Source organism: Octopus bimaculoides, chromosome 11 (genome assembly GCF_046866305.1).
Source record: "Octopus bimaculoides isolate indiv1 chromosome 11, ASM4686630v1, whole genome shotgun sequence".
Taxonomy (NCBI): domain Eukaryota; kingdom Metazoa; phylum Mollusca; class Cephalopoda; order Octopoda; family Octopodidae; genus Octopus; species Octopus bimaculoides.
Genome location: NC_142938.1, coordinates 69,421,451 through 69,446,987, shown reverse-complemented (window position 1 = coordinate 69,446,987; position 25,537 = coordinate 69,421,451). Strand labels below are relative to the sequence as shown.

Genomic DNA, 25,537 nt, shown 5'->3' with positions numbered 1-25,537 from the left:
GAAACAAACTTCTTAACCACACAGCCATGCTTATATTTTACATTTAAACATTTTCATTTTGTTTAAATGTGCACACACACACACACACTCACACACTCCTGGATGCACATACATACTAACACACACACATACATTCCAAAATATTTGTTTTTGCCAGCAAACATGATATTTTTGTATTTGTGATAGCATTGTGGAAAATTTAAAAAAAAAAAAAAACTCATCATATATTTGTAATTCATCCTGGCAATGTTCCCTCATGTATAACCTTTTCGGAATTAATATCACTATTATTTATCATCATATCTTTAACATCATCATCATCATCATCATCATCGTTTAAACGTCCGCTTTCCATGCTAGCATGGGTTGGACGATTTGACTGAGGACTGGTGCAACCGGATGGCTACACCAGGCTCCAATCTAATTTGGCAGAGTTTCTACAGCTGGATGCCCTTCCTAACGCCAACCACTCAGAGAGTGTAGTGGGTGCTTTTACGTGTCACCCGCACGAAAACGGCCACGCTCGAAATGGTGTCTTTTATGTGCCACCCGCACAAGAGCCAGTCCAGGGGCACTGGCAACGATCTGTTGCTTGCAAATTTCTACAATATCATCAGATGCATCTTCAGTCTTTCTGAGCTCTATGTAGTAGCAGCATTGTCCTTTGGATATATAGAACTACGTTTATATCATAAACATGAATATGAGGTATATTTTACTGTTTCTGGTGTTATTTTAGTATTGTCTTTCTTATGCAGACTATGTTCTATGTGAGGTTTGGGGTTATTTTGCTGGACAATGTTTGTGTTGGATTGTGTTAGGTGTGTGTTGTGTAAGTGGTTCTACATGTTTTAGTGCTGCCATCTTTTACCTGCTACTTCTTTTAGTTATTAGACAGTGGCCAGCCATGCTGGGATGCTGCCTCGAGGATTTTTAGTCAAACGAATAGATCCATCTCATAATTTTTATTTTTATAAGCAAGTCTGATACTTATTCTGTTGGCTCTTTTGCTGAGCCACTAAATTACAGAGATGTAAATGTACTAACACTGGTTGTCAAGTGGTGATAATGGAGTGGTGGTGGGGGATAAACACAGACACAAAGACACACACACATATTTGAGCTGAAACTGATAAAACAAATAAAACAAATAAAACGGTGGCAAAGTGGCTGAGATCTTTTTGGGTGTTGGGTCTCACAGAGCCAATGACTGAGATGTTCAGCATGTAAAAAGCACCATTCGAGCGTGATCGTTACCAGCATCGCCTTACTGGCACTTGTGCCGGTGGCACGTGGAAAACAACATTCGAGTGTGGGCGTTACCAGTGCCGCTTGACTGGCTCCTGTGCAGGTGACACGTAAAAACACCCACTACACTCTTGGAGTGGTTGGCGTTAGGAAGGGCATCCAGCTGTAGAAACTCTGCCGGATCAGATTGGAGCCTGGTGTAGCCATCTGGTTTGCCAGTCCTCAGTCAAATCGTCCAACCCATACTAGCATGGAAAGCAGATGTTAAACGATGATGATGATGATGATGAATATCTATATGCATATATAAATATGTACATATAGATCCTAACACCAGCCAAATGTGTGTGCATGTGTGTGTATACATATATATGATTACATCTCACACTGTGTCACGCTGAATATCCCCGAGAACTATGTTAAGGGTACACGTGTGTCTGTAGAGTGTTCAGCCACTTGCACGTTAATTTCACGAGCAGGCTGTTCCGTTGATTGGATCAACTGGAACCCTCGACGTCGTAAGCGACGGAGTGCCAACAACATAGTTTCATAATTGCACATGTCCATATATGTATGTATGTATGTATATGTGTGTGTGTGTATGTGTGTATGTATGTATGTATGTATATATTGTGAGTCGTCCTCCTCCTTTCTGTCCTTCTCTGGGCATTCGGGCGGGTCTATGAGCCTCCTGATGCCTCTCGGACGCCTATCCTTCATCTGCCTGTATAGGTTTTCCCCCATCCAGACACAACTCATATGTGTGCTGTTATTTAGGTGCAAAAGTTTCACTGTATGGTGTTGTGGAATTTGTCTTTCCAAATAATCGTCTTTAGGGTCATATTCAGTTAAAATTATTTCTTCATTGTTCTTTTGTGTGTTTTTTTTCCGGGGAGGTGGAGCGGGGTCCTTTTTTGTTATCTGTGGTGCATGGTTGTCTTTTTTTCCCTGTGGAGGATGTGGGTGGGGAAGGGGCATGTAGACGTTTGCTAATTGTCCTGAATTCCCCTTCGGACACCTCCATGGTGTCGTCTGGGGATGTTATGTTTGAAACACAAGGTGCCTCCGAAATCAGGTGGATGAGGGGTTTTACTAATGTGGGGGCTTGTGTATACTGGGGTTGGGTCTTTTCATTACTTTGTTTGGAGGCGGGGGTCACCACAACAGAGGAGTGGGAGCATTTGTTTTTGTGGGGGCTGGTGTATGTGTGGGTTTGAGGATGTTTTGAATAGTTGTGGGGACTGGTGTCTGTAACAGTTTTTTTCTTTTTTTTCTTCTTTTCCTCCTCTTTCTTCTTTTTTACTTCACAATCGCTTCAAATGTGACCTTTTTTCCCACATTCGAAGCAAGTAACCTTTTTACCCTCTGCTTGAACTCGGAGGGTAACTTTTCACCTACACGTACCCAGTCCAGTATTAGGGAGCAGAGCATGAAATCTGAAGGAATTGTATTTTGTCTGTCCTGTTGTACAACAGGGCAGCCATCACCTCCTTGAGGGTCTGTTTCAGGCGGCACCTCCATCACCCTCACATGCGAAGTATGTCTTCCCCTGTAAGAGGGCAGAAGTGCCACCTCCTTCATCTTCAAGGGGCTAAACGAGTACAAACAACAATGAACTTCCCTTTATTGATGCAATCTAAACTGTGATAATGGACCACTTAATTGTCTGTTTTGCATAATTCTGTGTAACCAATTTGTTGCATAATTCACTTTGTGATGTCTCAACCCTTTATGGACCTCTTGTAATCTAAGTTATTTATATATATGTATGTATGTGTATATATGTATATGCATGTCTGTATGTATCTATCTGTCTGTCTGTCTATCTGTCTAGCTGTCTATCTATCTATCTATCTATCTATCTATCTATCTATCTATCTATCTATCTATCTATCTGTCTGTCTATCTATCTCTCAATCTCTCAATCTCTCTCTCTCTCTCTCTCTATATATATATATATATGTATATATATATATAGAAAAAAATTTTAATTAAGGTACTCAGAAACCTGGATGTTTGTACATTTACAGATTTTTATTAATGTCACATATTAAATGAAGCGCTTTTCACCTAGTCGTGTAGGTTTTTCAAATTGTTTTGAGAAAAAACTTTCTAGCAGGTCTCTTTATATAGTTTTATTGAGTGTGTAGGGGTGGAGAGAGAGATGAGCCAGAATTCACCGGCAACATGTCCGACAGGAGGAACTATGGAAAATTCCACTGAGTGAGCACCTAGGAACATGTGGGGAAGGAAAATTTATGATCTTTCCCTTCTACAAATGCTCAAGGAATGATACCTCCTTCAGGAAAAATATGGAGAAATACTTTATAGCAAAATTCTCACCAAAACTGAATGGCTGAAACATGCAGATCACAACCCATCTAGACAGCCCCCTAAAAAAACGGCAAGAAACCCAGATAGTGGGACATTTTTATACCAACAAGAATTGAACCCAGTTACCTAGGTTCTCATATTGTGCTTTTAATTGTTAATTTTTCTATATTTTAGGGAAAATAACCAAGTTTCAAGAACTCATCGATGAAAATCCACTATCACATATAGAAAAATTAACAATTAAAAGCACAATAAATGAGTATAATATAAAGCAAAGTAAATATATATATATATCACTTTGGTCTCTTATATGTAAGTATATATATATGTATATATATATATATATATATATATATATATACACACACACACACTTTATTAAAAAACAGTAAAAATATCCACCTTGTTTCGCTTTTATGTGCTTACTCTGGTATATATCGTCAGGAGAGTATTGTAGTTTGCTTAAAACATTGTGTATTGTTTGTAAACAATAATGATAAATAGTAATAATGTGTTTTGAATCACACAGTAATGCATTATAATAACAACAGACTATAATCATTGTTGTAATTTAATCATCCATAGTCTGATATAATATTTCGGAATATAAAAATTCCTTCTTCAGATATCCCTAGGGATTGAACGAATCACTGCTACAATCAATTTTCCAACACTGGAAAATCCCTAGGGATATCCGAAGAAGGAATTTTTATATTCTGAAATATTATATCAAATTTGGATTATTAAATTATATCAGTTGTTATTATAGTGTATTGTTGTGTCATTTAAAATACATTATTATTATTTATTATTATTGTATATATATTTAGTCAATTCAAATAAACAATCAATCTAAATAAACGAATAAAATTAACAGACGAGAGGACGTTCACAAGAAATGTATTAGCTTGAAACTTGGTGAAAAGAGAGAGTTTGATGTTTCAAGCGTAGCTCTTCATTATAAAGGAGAAAAGGAAAAGTCTAAAGAAAGAAAAGAAATCACCAAAAGTATGTGTGTATATAAATATATATATATATATATATATGACAGTCTGTCATACCGGCCATGACGAAGGGAAATAGCCCTGAAACTCGAGTCGCCTTTATATATATATATTTATATTTATATATTTATATATTTGATCCTTTATATTGAACGCTCAATATTTCATCTACATTCAATACTTTCTTTCATGGTGCCATCCATTTTTATTTTATTTTATTTTATATTGTATATTGTATATCATATTATATATTGTATATTCCATATTCTATACCCCACATTAGTTCTGCAGGAATATAAATAAAACATAAAAAACAGACAGTGTTGGAACTCTTTTAAGCAAAATAATATATTCCTCTATACACAATCATACAAAAAAACCCACCTTTTTTGTATTTATTTTTACTCGCATATATATATATATATATATATATATATATATATATATATAATACTCGGTTATAATGTCTTACGTTTAAGATGATTCCCATGCACTCCCTGAAGAGAAGGTTACAATTTTAACATCACAGATTCCTATGGATCACATAGGTTGTAATCCTTTGAAACATATGTAGGAATAAAGTATGCAGTTATAACATGCGTTTTCTCCATTCCTTAAATTTTTAAATATACTCAAATACCAAAATTTCAAGGAGTTTCTGCCTCAAAAACAGGAATTACACCACAGTTATTTTGTGTTCTTTGCTACCTTGGTTTCTATTAACCCATTTATTCTATCCGAAGAATTTTTATTCATTAAGATAGAAGAAATACATATAATTAATTATATATATATATATATATATATATATGATGGATTCTCTTGTCATGAATGACAAATGAGAGTTCAGTAAAACAAAGTGGTCCAACCCATGCTAGCATGGAAAGCGGACGTTAAACGATGATGATGATGGTGTAATCATATTCTGGTGACCTTTTACCTGTTCATAAAATTCATTGCCTTACTCACTTTCTCTCTCTCTCTCTCCCACTTTATGTGTGTGTGTGTGTGTATATATATATATATATATTACCCACCCCATTTTCCCCAACCCACCCCTATCCGCTTTCAAACGCGCCCGCAACCTACACGATCTACTGGTCCGCAGTACCTTCTCCTCTCCCTCCCCACCCCCACCCGGCTCCTTCCCGTGCTCCAGATCCCGCTGTCACACCTGCCCCTTCATCACCAACACTACCTCTGTCACCGGATCGAACCTACACACTCTTCACATTCCACACAGTTTCACCTGCACCTCCTCCAACCTTATTTACTACATCAAATGCACCCTATGCAACCAACTCTACGTGGGGCAGACGGGCCGCCGGCTGGCCGACCGTTTCACCGAACACCTAAGGGACGTTCGGCTAGGTTCGGACTCCCCCGTCGGTCGTCACTTCCAACTGGCCAACCACTCTCCCTCTAACATCTCCGTTTTTGGCCTCGCCCTGCACCATAGGTCCACTCCCTCGCGACTCCACTTGGAGCAACGCTACATTTTCAACCCTAATCCTTCTTTCCCGTTCAGACTCAACGCAGCCCTCTCTTCCTTATGACTCTCCCCTTTACGTCCCTGCAACACTTTTCTTTATTTTTTCTTTTATTTTTTCTTTTTATTTTTTTACCCCACCCCTCGTCCCCTTTACATTATATCCATTATTCTCTTGTTATTACACTCACTACATTTTTCCACTTTTTATCTCACCCCTACCTACACGCACACATACCCACACACAAAAAATACACACACCCATACACACACATGTAAGCACACCTACCCCCAACACACCACACACACACAACACATATGCATGCACTCACACGCTCAGACTCGCCCACACACTTATACAAACGCACATACACACGCACACTTGCGCATACACACACACGCTAACAATGACGCAAACATTCACACACACACACACCCAAACATACACACCCTTGCACACATAAACCACATATACCCCCATTCACAAATACCTCCCACACACCTGACAACCCATACATACCCCCATTCACACATACCTCCCATACACCTACACACACACCTCCCACACACCTTACATATATACCGCCCACACACATGACAAACATACATACGCGCCCTCACACACACATAGCCGAACGCACATATATACACACACACACCCATATATACGCGCACGCCTACATACACAGCCGCATACACATGCACACACATACACACAGGAGTGCACACACAAAATAACACACATACCTGGCACACATACGCACGCACACACATAAACACACACATACACACCCCTCACATACATAAAACCACACACACACACACACACATACACATATACACACATGTACACATACACATATACACACATGCACACACGCACACACACCTCTCACATACACAATATACACATACACGCACACACAAAAAATATACACACACGCGCACACGGAAACACACATACAGACACACATAAACACACACACACCCGTACCTAACACTCACAACCCCACACACACACGCACATCGACACACATACACACATACGCACACAGCCACATACACACACACACTTCTCACCAACACTACACACTCACACAGACACGCATACAATCACAGACACATGGGCATAAACAACACACGCATATACAATAGCAAACGCACGCACACACACGTACACAGCAACGCACATACACACAACATACACATACACATATACACACACGCACGCACAGAAAACATACACATACACACACGCGCACATACAAAATACACACACACACGTACACGTACCCAACACCTACAACCCCACACAAACACGAACACACACACACTCAAATAACCACCTGTTGACCTTCTACCTACACTGTCTATAGTGTCCACTAACCAGTCCTGCTACTAATTTCTTCCACTACGTCATACACACACACACACACACACACAAACACACTAACAGATAAACCACCAAACCATGCACACACACACACACACATACATACGCACACACACGTTCTGTTATCACACACACACTCGCAGACTTCCGCACACGCACAGATATTCATCTCCCTTTTTCACTCTCCTGTCTTAGAAAGAACTTTTCCCCCACCACCTCCTCTTCCGGTCTTTTCATAATGTAACCTCGTGGGCATCGGTACCATTTTCCTCTTTCTCCGTTCTTCCATTCTCCGAACTTTCCATCTTTCCGACGAAGGGCTACGCCCGAAACGTCATACACTCTCTCTTTCCTTTCCTGAGCGTCCAATAACACTATCCATATCACGTCCTCACTTTGTTGTTTTTTTGTTTTTTTGTTATTGTTTTTTTGAACTTATATATATATATATATATATATATATATATATATATATATATATATATATATATATATATTGTTGTTGTTGGCACTCCGTCGCTTACGACGTCGAGGGTTCCAGTTGATCCGATCAACGGAACAGCCTGCTCATGAAATTAATGTGCAAGTGGCTGAGCACTCCACAGACACGTGTACCCTTAACGTAGTTCTCGGGGATATTCAACGTGACACAGTGTGACAAGGCTGGCCTTTTGAATTACAAGTACAACAGAAACAGGAAGAAAGAGTGAAAGTTGTGGTGAAAGAGTACAGCAGGGTTCGCCACCATCCCCTGCCGGAGCCTCGTGGAGCTTTAGCTGTTTTCACTCAATAAACACTCACAACGCCCGGTCTGGGAATCGAAACTGCGATTCTATGACCGCGAGTCCGCTGCCCTAACCACTGGGCCATTGCGCCTCCACCATGGGGTTAGTATCCCGTGCTCTTATTCACTACACCATATGCCCACGGGCATATAATGTAATGGTTAAGAGCACGGGCTGCTAACCCCAAGATTCTGAGTTCGGTTTGAGGAGGTGACCTGAATAATAATAATAATAATAATAATAATAATAATAATAATAATAATAATAACAACAACAACAACATTGGAAAAATACCTTAGGAATGAGAACCCAGGTTCAAAATTCCCCCAGGACACCTGATGAAGAGTACATCAGCTAAAATGTTGTGTTAACAACAAACAAGATGAGGACAAATATCCATCAAATGTAAATAATGTAAATAATTTCTCATGTCTCAAATATAGAACTGTATATATATATAGGGTGTGATGGGTAAATGGTCACCATTTTATATTCTTAATTTTGTGCATGCGCATTGCTTGTTTTTGATTTTGTCCACTATGCAGTATTGTAGGGTCAGTTGAGCACCATTTGTTAGAAAAAGAGCACTATTACACAATTCATTCTGCCAGAAATTTGGAAACGACATGCTGTACTGTTTGGCATTTGTGCCGGACCTCCAATACAAACATTTCAGAGTGTTTGGGTGTGAGTCTGAGGATATGTACCAAGAGTGATAAAAATCAAACATCCAGTCAGCATCATGATGTTTGTAGTGATCACTAAACTTAAAAAAGGAGACTGTCCAGAAGAGTTGCAGGAGATTCTGAAGGCGTCTGGAGGCCATGCTTGAAGCCAATGGCGATTTTATTGAATAAATTTACTCTTTAGTATTTCAAGACATTTTTATGTAATTTTGGTAAATATATCTGTTAAAATGAGATGTCAGTGTTATTTCAATTTTTGCGTAATTTAAACAAGAGTTTATTCACTGCACCCTGTATATATATATATATATATATATATATATATATATATATATATATATATATATATATATATATATAATAACGCTTTTTCATCTTTTAGACTCAAACATAAAGCCAGTTGTACGTCCTTGTCTAGCAAGATTTGAGAACTGAAGGAAAGCGGGATCGAATTTAGCCTTAAATGGGATATAATATGGAAAGTACAGCCTTATAGAGATAGCTGATATGGGTGTGAGCTATGCTCTATGGAAACTTATGAGATTTGTAAGTATAGAGACAAGAACAACCTGATTAATATTAAATTAGACCTAAGGGTATCATGTGTACATAGCGTCACCCGTACATTTAAGTATTTTTGAAATTAGCGATTATAGATGCCATAGTGAAATTTGATGTGTCATATCTGTTGTAAACTTACGCTCTAGTATTATATGTGATAAAATCATGGAATGTTGAATTATATGGTAAATTAAATAGCATTGCATATGTTATAAGAATATGTTATGGTATGTGGTGTGCTATATGTAATTACTATCCCATGAAAACTCCTGCCTAGTTAGTCTGACTTTGTCATGTTTTTGATTAAACTATTTGTTCTTTTCTATGATGTTCTACCCTACTGATCATATTATGTATATTTGTAATGGCTTTTACGTAAGTAAGTCTCCTAATCATATACACCCTAGAAACTATAAAATCATATCATCATCATCATCATTGTTTAACGTCTACTTTCCATGCTGGCATAGGTTGGACGATTTGACTGAGGACTGGCGAACCAGATGGCTGCACCAGGCTCCAATCTGATCTGGCAGAGTTTCTACAGCTGGATGCCTTTCCTAACGCCAACCACTCCGAGAGTGTAGTGGGTACTTTTACGTGCCACCGGCATAAGGGCCGGTCAGGTGGTACTGGCAATGGCCGCGCTCGAATGTTGTTTTCCACATACCACCACCACAAGTGCCAGTAAGACAATGCTGGTAATGATCACACTCGAATGGTGCTATTTACATGCCACCGGCACGGAGGCCAGTCAGCTGCTCTGGCAATGTTCACGCTCGGATGGTGCTCTTGGCACTCCACTAGCACAGATGCCAGTCATCGAATTTGATTTCGATTTCACTTGCCTCAAAAGGTCTTCGCAATCAGAGTTTATTGTCCAATGAAGGAAAGGTATAGAATAAGTACTAGGCTAACAAAGAATAAGTCCTGGAGTTGATTTGCTCAACTAAAGGCGGTGCTCCAGCATGGCTGCAGTCAAATGACTGAAACAAGTAAAAGAGAGATTATTATCCTCTTAATCCGTAAAGTTGTTACTATTTTTAAATAAAGATTTTTCAGCTACTAGGTCTATCTAGTATAAATATTTGTGTATGCCATCTGTGAGGCCAGTTTGAGATGTTTGCAGAGGAATAAAACTATTCTGCATTCTATTAGTGTTTCAGCATTGATGATATGTGAATTTTTGTAGAACAGCTTTTGTCACATAAGGGAAAAATCTTCTATCTGTTCAGTCCTTTGTGATGATCATCTAACCACTTTTCTTTAACCAGGTAGAGCAGACAGTTTTTACTGTCTGATAACTGTGACCAAAAGGGATTTTAATGGGTGCAACTGAAAGGACTGAAGATTAACTCTTACCTCTTTGGTGAAACCCTTATCAACATCTTAAAGTTTCACTTAGAGAAGATTAGGGTAAAAAAAAGGAGATGCTGCCCTCCAGAAAATTTGCCCTGAAGATGGGTGATTGAGGCAAATGTAGTCCAAACAAAATGACCCACTCTCAGCATGGACCTGTAGGCTTGGGATTGAGAGAGGGTATTTACCCTTTTGAGTTAGGGTAATCCAAGATATGATCGGTCTAGGTGCCTGTCTTTGACTTAGAATATTTTGGAATTTCATATATTGTGGACATTCTTACTTCCACTTACTTTTTTCTTATTCAATTTTAATCTAAACTTATACACTTTTATTGTTATGTCTTCGTTATGCTCTTGTGGCTAAAAAATGGAAATCATCAACATCATTATCATCACCATATCATAATTAGTACATATCATTATTATCATCATCTTTGTTGACATTATCATTATCATCATCAACAGCAGCATCAACAGCAGCATCAACAGCACTATCATCATCATCAATGTCATCATTGTCGTCATCCTCCTCTTTATCATCATCATCATCTTGACCATCAACACTGTGATCATTGTCATCGTCATCATCATCATCACCATAATCATCACCTCTGTCGTCGTCATCATCATCATCATCATTCTTATTATTATTACTTGCTTGCTGTTGATGTTAATATGTCTGCCGTTCCCTTGAGATGTCCTATTAAGCATTTCATCCCATAGAAAAGAAACAAATCTTGTGACACATAACAACAGAACCAGGCCATCTCTCTTCCATCTCTTTGTCTGAACTACTTTCTCCATTTTCTCTCTTTCTTTATTCTATGCCATCCATCACAACAAGCAAAATAAAGCAACAGCTGGTTCCACCAGTGGATATTTTTCTCCTTTAGATCAACAACTGCTTCAAAGTAAAGAATATCTATAGAAAAAATTTTGACTGCGATGAACAAATGGAAGAGAAACGAAAATTAGGAATACAAACAAAAAATATTTCAATATACAAGCCACACCTTTTGAACTAGATTGATGCCAATACTTGACTGGTATTGTTTTATCTACTTTTGGTTTTAAAACGGTTGAAGCTATATGCCATATTGTACATATATATAACTGGTACTCCGTCGGTTACAATGATGAGGGTTCCACCTCATCCTTCTGATAAGATCATTTGTTTTGCTAAGTAAAAGTGGGAGGAAAGTTTTTTGAGATGGAATGGGTATGTCCTTGAGTGATATGCTGAGGGAATCTTCAATAACCATGGAGGAAATCTTCAATAGCCATGCTACATACTACAACCAGGCACTAGCCGCTAGTGGCTTCTCTCCGAAAATTAAATTCATAGCAAACATTAAGCTTAAAAAACACATCTCTAAACTCAGTCCCAGGGGGACATGCCCCACTACTAGACACATGAACCCTTCCACTATAGAAAGACAAGCTAAAACCCCTGCTAGAAACCTAGAAGGACTTCGAGTGACACACTCTCATCTGCCCTGTGCTCACCCATATAACACTTGATCGAAACTCAAACTGATAAGCAGCAATGAATCCCGCAACTCTCCTCTAACAAATACTATAGATTATACTCTCCTATATTGCCTAATAAAAGTGGGGGGTAGACCAATTCTCTGGTATACGTCCCCATTCACTTTAAACATTAAGGGCTTAGCCAAAACCTGTATTCAAATAGTAGACTCTAACTTTCCACATCACCATAAATACCGATCAATCTTCAATATAGAATCTCCGTCCAATATAGAATCTATTGTTACCTCATTCAATAAGCGTAAACTTAATTCCTGTTACCTATATATATATATATAATCATAAGACAGGTCAATGCAGTGAAAACACTAAAACCGGATACGATAGAAATATAACACACCTGTAAACCAAGCACTATCACTAGCATGAGCCAGGATACGAACATCCCCGCTTATGAACAAGTCTGGTGAACAGCTAAAACGAATGTTAATACTAATAGCACTACTACTAATACTAATAACTCTAATACACACACACACACACACACACACACACATACACCCATAAACCAGCCTTCTCCTTTTTTTTAATACATATATGTATATATATATATATATATATATATATATAAACATAATTAAGGGATCAGCAAGCATTTGCTTCTAAAATTATTAATTGTTGATTTATTAATAAATTAATAAATTGATAAATCTTTACCCTTTTAATTTGTAATAATATATATATATATATATATATATATATATATATATATATAAACATAATTAAGGGATCAGCAAGCATTTGCTTCTAAAATTATTAATTGTTGATTCATTAATAAATTAATAAATTGATAAATCTTTACCCTTTTAATTTGTAATAATATATAGATATATATATATATAAACATAATTAAGGGATCAGCAAGCATTTGCTTCTAAAATTATTAATTGTTCATTTATTAATAAATTGATAAATTGATAAATCTTTACCCTTTTAATTTGTAATAATATATATATATATATATATATATATATATATATATATAAACATAATTAAGGGATCAGCAAGCATTTGCTTCTAAAATTATTAATTGTTGATTCATTAATAAATTAATAAATTGATAAATCTTTACCCTTTTAATTTGTAATAATATATATATATATATATATATATATATATATATATATATATATATATATATAAACATAATTAAGGGATCAGCAAGCATTTCCTTCTAAAATTATTAATTGTTGATTTATTAATAAATTAATAAATTGATAAATCTTTACCCTTTTAATTTGTAATAATATATATATATATATATATATATATATATATATATATATATATATATATATATACATATATATACATACACACACACACACATACACATATACATATATGTATGCATATACATATGCATACATACATACATACATACATGATGGCTGTCTCCTCATGACTAAGGAAGACCATCACTGACCGTTGTCCATGCAAAATATCAACATATCAACAATGCTTGTGCATAAGGTTATTATTGCACCTGTAGTTGGCTCCACCCAGGCTTGTGCCCACAGCTTTAGTGCTCGTTGTGACACCCTCCTACTCAACAAGGCATCAGAAAGTTGCTTTGTTGGCGAACACACAACCTCAAATTTTTGGTCCAACAAAGCTTGCACAAGAGCTCACAGGCCCTCTTCACCCCTATTGACATGATCCTGTGTCAATATAGGATGCAGGCTCAGGAATATGGGAGCACCGTGATCTAAAGTGCAAGCAAAAGATCCCCAAAATATCCAGTTGTCATTCCCTACACATCTAGTTTATATCAGGTTGACCTTCACCTACAGACAAGCTTTTAACAAAAGCTGAGCTGTGCCTAACTCACAGTGGTCTTCCAGCATGCCAGACACCAACCCGGAATTTCTGAGGGCCTATGTTATTGCTAGATTGTCTTTGAACTTAGGGCATCAGTCCTTTTAACAGGTCCTTTTTTTTAGTCCTGCTGGGTTACTAACAATCCGCTTCACCAAACAAACTGAGTGGGTGTGCCAGTTTAGTCACCAACAACCTGACCATACAACAGGGTATGGTAGATCCATGCTACCAGTGGCACCCATGAGAGACCGCACGAGTGACCTAACATACATACATACATGTGGTGGCACTCCGTCGGTTACGACGTCGAGGGTTCCAGTTGATCCGATCAACAGAACAGCCTGCTCGTGAAATTAACGTGCAAGTGGCTGAGCACTCCACAGACACGTGTACCCTTAACGTAGTTCTTGGGGATATTCAGCGTGACGCAGTGTGACAATGCTGACCCTTTGAATTACAGGCACAACAGAAACAGGAAGTAAGAGTGAAAGAAAGTTGTGGTGAAAGAGTACAGCAGGGTTCGCCACCATCCTCTGCCAGAGCCTCGTGGAGCTTTAGGTGTTTTCGCTCAGTAAACACTCACAACGCTCGGTCTGGGAATCGAAACCGCGATCCTATGACCACGAGTCCGCTGCCCTAACCACTGGGCCATTGCGCCTCCACACATACATACATACATACATACATACTCACATACTGACACATAGCCTTCAAATCCAATCTATTAAAAACACATAAAACTTTGTAAGACATTCTTAAGATTCTCCATCTGAGATTCTTTATATGAATATAGGTACACTTTTCAATATGAATATGAATATAGGTGCACTCTTAGGCGGCGAGCTGGCAGAAACATTAACGCGGCGGGTGAATTGCTTAGCCGTATTTCGTTTGCCATTACGTTCTGAGTTCAAATTCCGCCGAGGTCGACTTTACCTTTCATCCTTTTGGGGTTGATAAATAAAGTACCAGTTATGCACTGGGGTCGATGTAATCAACTTAATCCCTTTGTCGGTCCTTGTTTGTCCCCTCTATGTTTAGCCCCTTGTGGGCAATAAAGAAATATATAGGTACACTCTTGATTATGTGCATCTACAAAGGTGCTCATTTAAAAAGTACTAATGCACACACACACACACACACACACACACACACACACACACACACACACACATACATGTATTCATTTACTCAATGATGAAGCTTCTGATACTATGAAATTAGTATCTACTACAACAATATGTAGTACTTTTGTTGTTGTTCAACATTTGAACATATGTGTATACATAACTGGCGTTCCATCGGTTATGATGACAAAGTTTCCAGTTGATTCAATCAACGGAACAGCCTGCTCATGAAGTTAACATACAAGTGGCTGAGCATTCCACAGACACGTATACTCTTAATGTAGTTCTCAGGGAGATTCAGTGTGATATAGAATGTGGTAAGGCTGATATTTTGAATTAGAAGTACAATGCATTTTTGCCAGCTGAGTAGACCAGAACAATACAAAATAAATCATACCTTGCTTAAGCACTCAACGCACCACTGCGTGTGACTCAAGCACTAAGTCAAATGCCTTTACGTATATACAAATATACATATACATAAATGTGTGTGTGTATGTACATTCGTGTTTACACACAAATACATACACACACACACATGAGTACACTCACATACATACATGCATACACACACACACACATGAGTACGCTCACATACACACACACATGAGTATACTCACACACACACACACACACACACACACACACACACACACACAGACAGAGGTGTGGAACAGGTGTAATCTTATTCACTGCTACAATTATGACTATGAATAAATTTATTCACGTGTAACTAACCTGGATAATTTGATTTTGACTGAGTGGATTTAATTACACATTCATACAGAAATATGAGGGTGTGCCCCAAAATAACTAGCAATGTTCTCTGTGGAGCGATCCCAGTGTTGTTCAAGCTTCCACCACTATAAGCAGTTTGTGACGTCCTGTACCCTGCTCCAGCATGGCCACAGTCAAATGACTGAAACAAGTAAAAGAGAAATAAAAGATATATATATATATATATATATATATATATATATGCATTATATATATATAATATATATATATATATATATATATATATATATATGCATATGCTGAGGCCCCCACCTTCGGTCATGACTGACCATGGGATTGCACCTAGAAAGTTATCCTACCAGGCACAAGTCTGGGCAAGGTTGTTTATGGAAGACCAGCAGTCATCCATGCATAACAGCCTCCCCTCTCCACGCCACCAGTGTTATCCAAGGAAAAGGCAAAGGCCGACAAAGTTTGTGACATCGCAACTCATTTCTGTAGCTGAGTGAATGGGAGCAACATGAAATAAAGTGTCTTGCTCAAGAACACAACACACAGCCCATTCCAGGATTCAAGCTCACAACCTCACGATCGTAAGCTCGACACTCTAACCACTGAGCCATGCACCTTCACTATATGCATATATATATATATTTGCTACGTTTTTGGTCCCCCTGAGATTACTGATAGGACTTGCTTTCTATATTGTGTCTGTGTACAAGCTTTTTATCTCTCTATACTTTTTACTTAGATTTCTCATATATTTTTTATATTTTTTTTACATATTTATAGAGATATTGTTTTGTATATTTTTTACACATATTTTTTCTGTATTCTCCCTTCCACCCAGCTTTTATCCTGTGTGTCTATAGACGTGTACATGGAACCTTTTGTGCGCACTTGTGGATGTGTGCATGTGTGCGGGTACGTGCATATACAGATGTGTGTGTGTGCTTGCAAGAATGTGTGCATATAGATGCGTTTTGCCCTTACAGCTTTTTCACACTTTTTTCTGTATTTTGCCTTTAGCCCTGTCTTTTTCTTGGGCATGTGCATATATTGACGTGTGTCTGAACCTCTTTTGCGCACATGTGTATGGGTGCGAGCGTGTATGCGGGTATATATATATGTATTTTGGTGAATGTGTGGATGAGCATGTGTGTGTTTCAAGCGAGGGTGGATGAGTATATACATATTGGCGCATGTACGTAGGTATGCGAGAGTGCATGTGTATGTATGGACTGGTGCACTTACCAGCCTCCCCTCTCCACGCCACCGATGTTATCCAAGGGAAAAGCAAGGGCCTATATAGCTTGGCACCAGTGACATCGTGTGTATAAATATATATATATATATATATATATATATAGTGAGACATGGGCTCTGAATGCAGAGGACATGCATAAACTAGAGAGAAATGAAGGCAGTATGCTCTGTTGGATGTGCAGCATCAAAGTGCATTAACATCATCATCATCATCATCATCATCATCGTTTAACGTCCGCTTTCCATGCTAGCATGGGTTGGACGATTTGACTGAGGACTGGTGAAACCGGATGGCAACACCAGGCTCCAGTCTGATTTGGCAGAGTTTCTACAGCTGGATGCCCTTCCTAACGCCAACCACTCAGAGAGTGTAGTGGGTGCTTTTACGTGTCACCCGCACGAAAACGGCCACGCTCGAAATGGTGTCTTTTATGTGCCACCCGCACAAGCCAGTCCAGGGGCACTGGCAACGATCTCGCTCGAAAATCCTACAGGAGCCAGTCAGGCGGTACTGGCAATGGCCACGCTCAAAATGGTGCATCTCATGTGCCACCCGCACAAGAACCAGTCCAGGGGCACTGGCAACGATCTTACTTGGCTTGCCGGGTCTTCTCACGCACAGCACATTTCCAAAGGTCTCGGTCAGTAGTCATCGCCTCGGTGAGGCCCAATGTACGAAGGTCTTGCCTCACCACCTCAGCCCAGGTCTTCCTGGGCCTACCTCTTCCACGGGTTCCCTCAACTGTTAGGGTGTGGCACTTTTTCACGCAGCTATCCTCCTCCATTCTCACCACATGTCCATACCAGCGCAATCGTCTCTCTTGCACGCCACAACTGATGCTTCTAATGTTCAGCTTTTCTCTCAAGATACTTACACTCTGACGGGTATTCACATTGACATTACACATCCAACGGAGCATACTGGCTTCATTCCTTGCGAGCTTACGTATGTTCTCAGCAGTTACAGCCCATGTTTCACTGCCATGTAGCATGGTTGTTCGTACGCATGCGTCATACAGTCTGCCTTTTACTCTGAGTGAGAGTCCCTTTGTCGCCAGCAGGGGTAAGAGCTCTCTAAACTTTGCCCAGGCTATTCTTATTCTAGCAGCTACACTTTCAGCGCACCCACCCCCACTACTAACTTGGTCGCCCAGATAGCGGAAGCTATCGACTACCTCTAGTTTTTCACCCTGGAATGAGATAGAAGTTGTTTCCTGTTTGTTTGCAGTCTTTATTGCACCTGAACATCTGCCACAAACAAAAACTAACTTGCTAGTTAACCTGCCTTTGATGTTGCTGCACCTCTTATGTGTCCATAGCTTGCACTGGGTACATCTTATAGAGTTACTACCTACTCCTTTTCTACATACTGAGCAGGGCCAACGAAGCACAAATGTGTTGAGAGAAAGGTTGGTCATAAGAGGAATCAAATGCAGCCTGCAAAAGAAGAGACTACATTGGTTTGAACATGTGATGTGTATAAATAAACACAAGTGTATGAAAAAAGTGTCAGTCACTGAAAGTGGACGGTACTTGTGAAAGAGGGAGACTCAGGAAGACATGGGATTAAGTAGTGAGGACTGATCTCAGGATGTTGAGGCTTACAGAGGAAATGAGAATGTACTGAGATGTCTGGATGCACGGAATTAAAAATATAAAATGGCGACAATTTATCCATCACACCCTGTATATCTATCTATCTGTCCATCCGTCCGTCCATCCATCCATCTATCCATCCATATATATATATATACATGTATGGCTGCCCTACCTGGTGCAAACTTCTTTGCGAAGTGTGCTAGATGCTTTGACGTGGTACTGCATGTGTACCATGTAAAATCACCTGTGTGGTGCCAAGTAAGACCACCCAGTACACTCTGTAAAGTGGTTGGTGTTAGGAAGGGCATCCAGCCATAGAAACCATGCTCAGTCAGACTGGAATCTGGTGCAGCCTCTCAGCTTGCCAGCTCTTGTCACACCTTCCAACCCACGCCAGCAATGGACAATGGATGTTAAATGATGATGATGATATATATATATATATATATATATATATATATATATATATATATATATATATATATATATACTCTTTTACTCTCTCTTTTACTTGCTTCAGTCATTTGACTGCGGCCATGCTGGGGCACCGCCTTCAGTCAAGCAAATCGACCCCAGGACTTCTTCTTTGTAAGCCTAGTACTTATTCTATCGGTCTCTTTTTGCCGAACCGCTAAGTTACGGGGATGTAAACACACCACCATCGGTTGTCAAGCGATGGTGGGGGGACAAACACACATACATATATATATATATATACATATATACGACGGGCTTCTTTCAGTTTCCGTCTACCAAATCCACTCACAAGGCTTTGGTCGGCCCGAGGCTATAGTAAAAGACACTTGCCCAAGGTGCCACGCAGTGGGACTGAACCCGGAACCATGTGGTTGGTAAGCAAGCTATTTATTACACAGCCACTCACACACACACACATATATATATGTATATATGATATGTATATCAACAAAAGAATGGGGCCTCTATATTTGTAGAAATAGAGGATTATTTTATCAGTATCATTACATCAGTACATATTGTAAAGCTGAGTTTGTGAGTGTGTATGTGTGTGTGTTGCATCTACAGAAATCCACACCTTACAAGATAGTAATCTGGGAGTCACACCAATGAATTTCTCATGGTCGAAAATGCCCGGAATGGGCCATTTATTAATTTTTTTTTTTTTGCTTCCTAAGACGTGAATTTTTGCATTAAAAAAAATTTTAAACCATAACTTCTAACAATTTGCAAACATGGATTAAGTCCCCTTCTAGCGACGGTGTAAAGAGAGAGAGAGATAACAGATTTTATAAATTTCGTCTTTTTAGTGAGTCATACATAATATAAACGATATTCTCCGTTTCTCCGTGAAAGGCGACCCATATGACACCAGGACAGTATTCAAGAGTAATAAAACACTTCGCAAATATCTCCTTTGAGTAAAACCACCAATAGAAGAGAATATGACCAAAAACTGCGTGTACTCCATCTCATGTAGCTGTGGTAGGTTATACAAAGGCGAAACATGTTGCCCCCTCAAAATAAGGGTAGAGGAACATCACAAAGCTGTGACATGAGAAGATATTGATAAATCGGGTATAGCTGATCATGTATGGAAAAATGGAGACCACCTCCTCCTGTGAGATGAAGTTAAAATAATAGACAGAGAACACCACTGGGAAATACGAAAACTAAAAGAAGCAGCACATATGCTAGGACATAATAACCTTGTAAGCAGACATAGTGCAGATATGAGTAGAATATGGGAACTAGTATTAAGGATAGATAGGAGAATATTAGATCTAAGAGCACTAAAATTCACTCCATAATTGCGCACAGGTATATGGTGTAGTGGTTAAGAGTGCGGGCTACTAACCCCAAGATTCTGAGGCTTGATTAATAATAATAATAATAATAATAATAATAATAATAATAATAATAACATTGGAAAAAAAATATCTTAGGAATGGGAACCCAGGTTCAAAATTCCGCAAGGACACCTGATGAAGGCTGGAGAGTACATCAGCCGAAAAGTTGTGTTAAAAACAAACAAGATGAGGACAAATATCCGTCAAATGTAAATAATGTAAATAATGTACATAATTCCTCATCTCTCAAATATAGAACTATACACATACGTATATATATGAATACATATATATATATATACATATACACAGACATATATGCATGTATGTTTGTTGATATGTATTTATAATGTGTATGGGTGTGTGTTTGCGTTTGTGTGCATGCATAACATACATGTGCGCTTGCGTAATGATGAGTTTTATCAATATGCATGACTATCGTGATTGAATAAATTGATACACAATATCATTTCATAATTAATTGATGAAATATTGATTTCATCACCCCTCAGAGAGATAGATAAAAAAACAATCAAAATATACACTAACAGTGCAGTTTTTGTTTTGTTCTTCTTTGTTTCTTTCCTTTTCTTTGTGATTATATTTTTGCTTGTATTTGAAATTTCATTCAAATATTTAATACATGCAGTAATATATATTAAGATATATATATATATATATATATAGAGAGAGAGAGAGAGAGAGAGAACAATGGCAAAGTTAGAAATATATTTTATGGATAAAGTCTGACCTTATCCATAAAATATATTTCTAAAAAAAAAAAAAAAAAATATATTTCTAACTTTGCCATTGTTCTCTTTATCCTTTTCACTCTTTATACATACACACGCTAATACACGACCTGTGTTATAATCCCCACTCATGTTCATACAACGACTGGGGCATAACTAGTCGGTATACAGCACTTACTCGGTATTACCTGTATCTTTGGGTTTGGTTGAATCCAATACCCTTCTTAACCTTATATATATATATATATATATATATATATATATATATATATATATATATATATATATATATATATATATATATATATATATATATATATATATATATATATATATATATATATATATATATATATATATATATATATATATATATATATATATATATATATATATATATATATATATATATATATATATATATATATATATATATATATATATTATATATATATATATATATATATATATATATATATATATATATATATATATAGAGAGAGAGAGAGAGAGAGAAAGACAGACAGAAACAAAGAGAAACAGACAGACAGAGACAGACAGACAGACAGATAGATATAGTTATAAATATAAATAAACAAATAAAAGAATAAATATATGTTCACATTATTTACATTATTTACATTTGAAGGATATTTGTCCTCATCTTGTTTGTTGTTAACACAACGTTTCGGCTGATATACCCTCCCGCCGTCAGGTGTCTTGGGGAAATTTCGAACCTGCGTTCTCAAGACACCTGACGAAGGCTGGAGGGTATATCAGCCGAAACGTTGTGTTAACAACAAACAAGATGAGGACAAATATCCGTCAAATGTAAATAATGTAAATAATGTAAATAATTCCTCATCTCTTAAATATAGAACTGTAAATATATGTTGTTGTACTTGGGGATGGTCATATTGCCAGTTTAGCCAATAAAAACACATGCACTGTATATTTGGTGTTAATTTGCTTCAGCTTTATATATATATATATATATATATATATATATATATATATATATATATATATATAAACAGAATAAATATACATATAAATATATATTAGATAGATAGACAGATAGACAGATAGATAGATAGATAGATAGATAGATAGATAGATAGATAGACAGACAGACAGATAGAGAGATAGATAGTTGGATAGATATTTATATATAGATACATATATAAGATATACATAAATAATACATATACACACATATATATGCATGTATATTTCTTTTAATTGTTTCATTCTCTGGATTACAACTATACTGGGACACCACCTTAACTGGTTCAGCCAAATTAATAGACCCCAGTATATGTACACACACACAACACACACAAACACACAACACACACAAACGCACACACACACACACACACACACACACACACTCACTCACTCACTCACTCACTCACTCACATATTTATATATGTATATGTATATATGTGTGTGTGCGCACGCGTATGTATTAAAGAGAAAAATAACAGCTTTAGTTGTTGTATAAATAAAAAGTCTTACCTTATTGATGCAGCTGGGAGGTGAAATCTTTAAGGATCTGCAAGATGAAGCAAGTGGAATGAGAAGAAGCAGCAGACTCAAGTGACTGATTGAACAAACCATGATGTAAGTTAAAACTGAAATGCTGTGTTAGGAATTAAACATTTAATAACACCTAAAAATCCTTTCAACCACTACGATTGGCCTAAATTTTCCTGACATATTTACACATAGATCAGAAAGAAATAAATTTCTGCACTCTATTTACTTTTCTCTCATGTTTTTCTTAACATTCTGTCAAGCTTTTCTTTACTCAGAAAATTTTAAAAATCAATATTTTTTATCTCTTTTATCTTTTATCTTTCGTTTATTTATTTATTTGGATGCCAAATTTTCTGCTCTGCTTGCTTGAATAAAATTCTTGAAACACAAAACTAAAGTCAGGATGAATGACACAAACTCTCAGATAGACATCTCCTTTCTTTTTTAATCAATCTAATATCCCAAATATGAAACTTTTAAAGAAATCCTCAGGTTTGAACTAAGTTCATGTGGTGTTTGAAAGTAATAGAAATAACAGTCATATATCCTTCAAATCATATCTTACATCTTAAATATGGAATAAATATATTAAAAACTGAAGCCCTACACAACCCTAAAAAGATAGGGCTTTTAGAGCTGACTGATCATTGCACAGCGTTCTGCTAGACCAGTGGTTCTTAACTGGGGTCCATATGGCCCTTGATGGGGTCCATCTAAGATTTTGTTGTTAAAATTTATCTGCAATAAACTGGTTATACTTCTACAATACATAAAATATTTTAACAATTTTTGAATACAATTCCTAACAATATTTAATCATAGAAATGTAATAAGATTTTTTAAGCATCTAATGGCTAGGAGGATCAATGTAAGGAAAATATGAATCAAAGTGATTAAAAGGTTAAAAAATGGTTGAAAAACACTGTGCAAGACCAAGGCTTTGTTTGTTTGTTAGCACTCCGTTGCTTACGACGTCGAGGGTTCCAGTTGATCCGATCAACGGAACAGCCTGCTCGTGAAATTAATGTGCAAGTGGCTGAGCACTCCACAGACACGTGTACCCTTAATGTAGGTTCTCGGGGATATTCAGCGTGACACAGAGTGTGACAAGGCTGACCCTTTGAATTACAGGCACAACAGAAACAAGAAGTAAGAGTGAGAGAAAGTTGTGGTGGAAGAGTACAGCAGGGTTCGCCACCATCCCCTGCCGGAGCCTCGTGGAGCTTTAGGTGTTTTCGCTCAATAAACACTCAAAACGCCCGGTCTGGGAATCGAAACCGCGATCCTATGACTGCGAGTCCGCTGCCCTAACCACTGGGCCATTGCGCCTCCAAGACCAAGGCTAACCATCAGTTAAAGAACAAGAACAGCAATCATGTTATGTTTACATTTAAATGTTTTAAATATATAGTAAGTATTCTTTGTTTTTCTCAAGTTTAGTCAATACACTAAGGTTAAGACTCATCATAAAATTAATACTGCTCTCAAATTTTGACACAAGACCAGCAATTTGGTGGAAGAAGTAAGTCATTGACACCAACCCCAATGTTCAACTGGTATTTATTTCATTTAACCTGAGAGAATGAAAGGTAAAGTTGGCCTCAGCAGAATTTGAATGTAAGGACAGACGAAATGCTGCTAAGTATTTTGCCCAGCATGCTAGTGATTCTGCCAGCTCACTGCCTTAAATAAGCTGATTATACTGGTTTCAAATTTTGGCACAAGGCCAGCAATTTAGGGGGAGGAGTAACTCAACGGCATGGATCTTAATGTTGAACCGGTACTTATCTTATGAACCCTGACAGGATGAAAGCCAAAGTTGAACTCTGTGGAATTTAAGCTCAGAACATAAAGATGAATGAAATGCCGCTAAGCATTTTTTCTAGAGTACTAATGATTTTGTCAGTTCACCACCTTAATCATCATAGAATTAACATTAGATTAAGAATACATAGTAATTAAGTTAAACCCTTCACTCCCTGCGGATCACAGATTCTTGATGACTTTTCTCCATTCTCCTAAACTCTTTTATCCAATGCACTGTCTGTCCATTCTGCCAATTTGCCTCTCAAACATATTTTCATTTTAGTAGATCAAAGAACTTTATCAGCATAAATGCTTGACAATGGAATCAGGCATGGGTCCTCATCTCTGCAGAATTGAAACTGAGACAAGTAGAATATTGATATATGCATCTACACACCTGTCTCCCTACCTCACTTCTTAATTCTGCCCCACAATATGGCATTCCCATCCAGCTTTTAGCCCTCCTATACTCTTTTACTTGTTTCAGTCATTTGACTGCGGCCATGCTGGAGCACTGCCTTTTAGTCGAGCTAATTGACCCCAGGACTTATTCTTTGTAAGCTTAGTACTTATTCTATCGGTCTCTTTTGCCAAACCGTTAAGTTACGGGGACGTAAACACACCACCATCGGTTGTCAAGCGATGTTGGGG

The 25,537-nt window shown here is 37.6% G+C and overlaps 1 protein-coding gene across 1 annotated transcript in view; it reads right to left on the bottom strand.

The window, feature by feature from the left end:
* Nucleotides 1–23,325, bottom strand: part of LOC106883651 (uncharacterized) — a 70,296-nt gene extending 46,971 nt beyond the window's left edge. Inside the window, exon 1 of the mRNA XM_089360326.1 lies at nt 23,060–23,325. Coding sequence (XP_089216452.1) covers nt 23,060–23,161 — 102 coding nt within the window. The 5' untranslated portion in view covers nt 23,162–23,325. The remainder of the gene's footprint in view (nt 1–23,059) is intronic.
* Between the last annotated feature and the right edge of the window lie 2,212 nt (nt 23,326–25,537).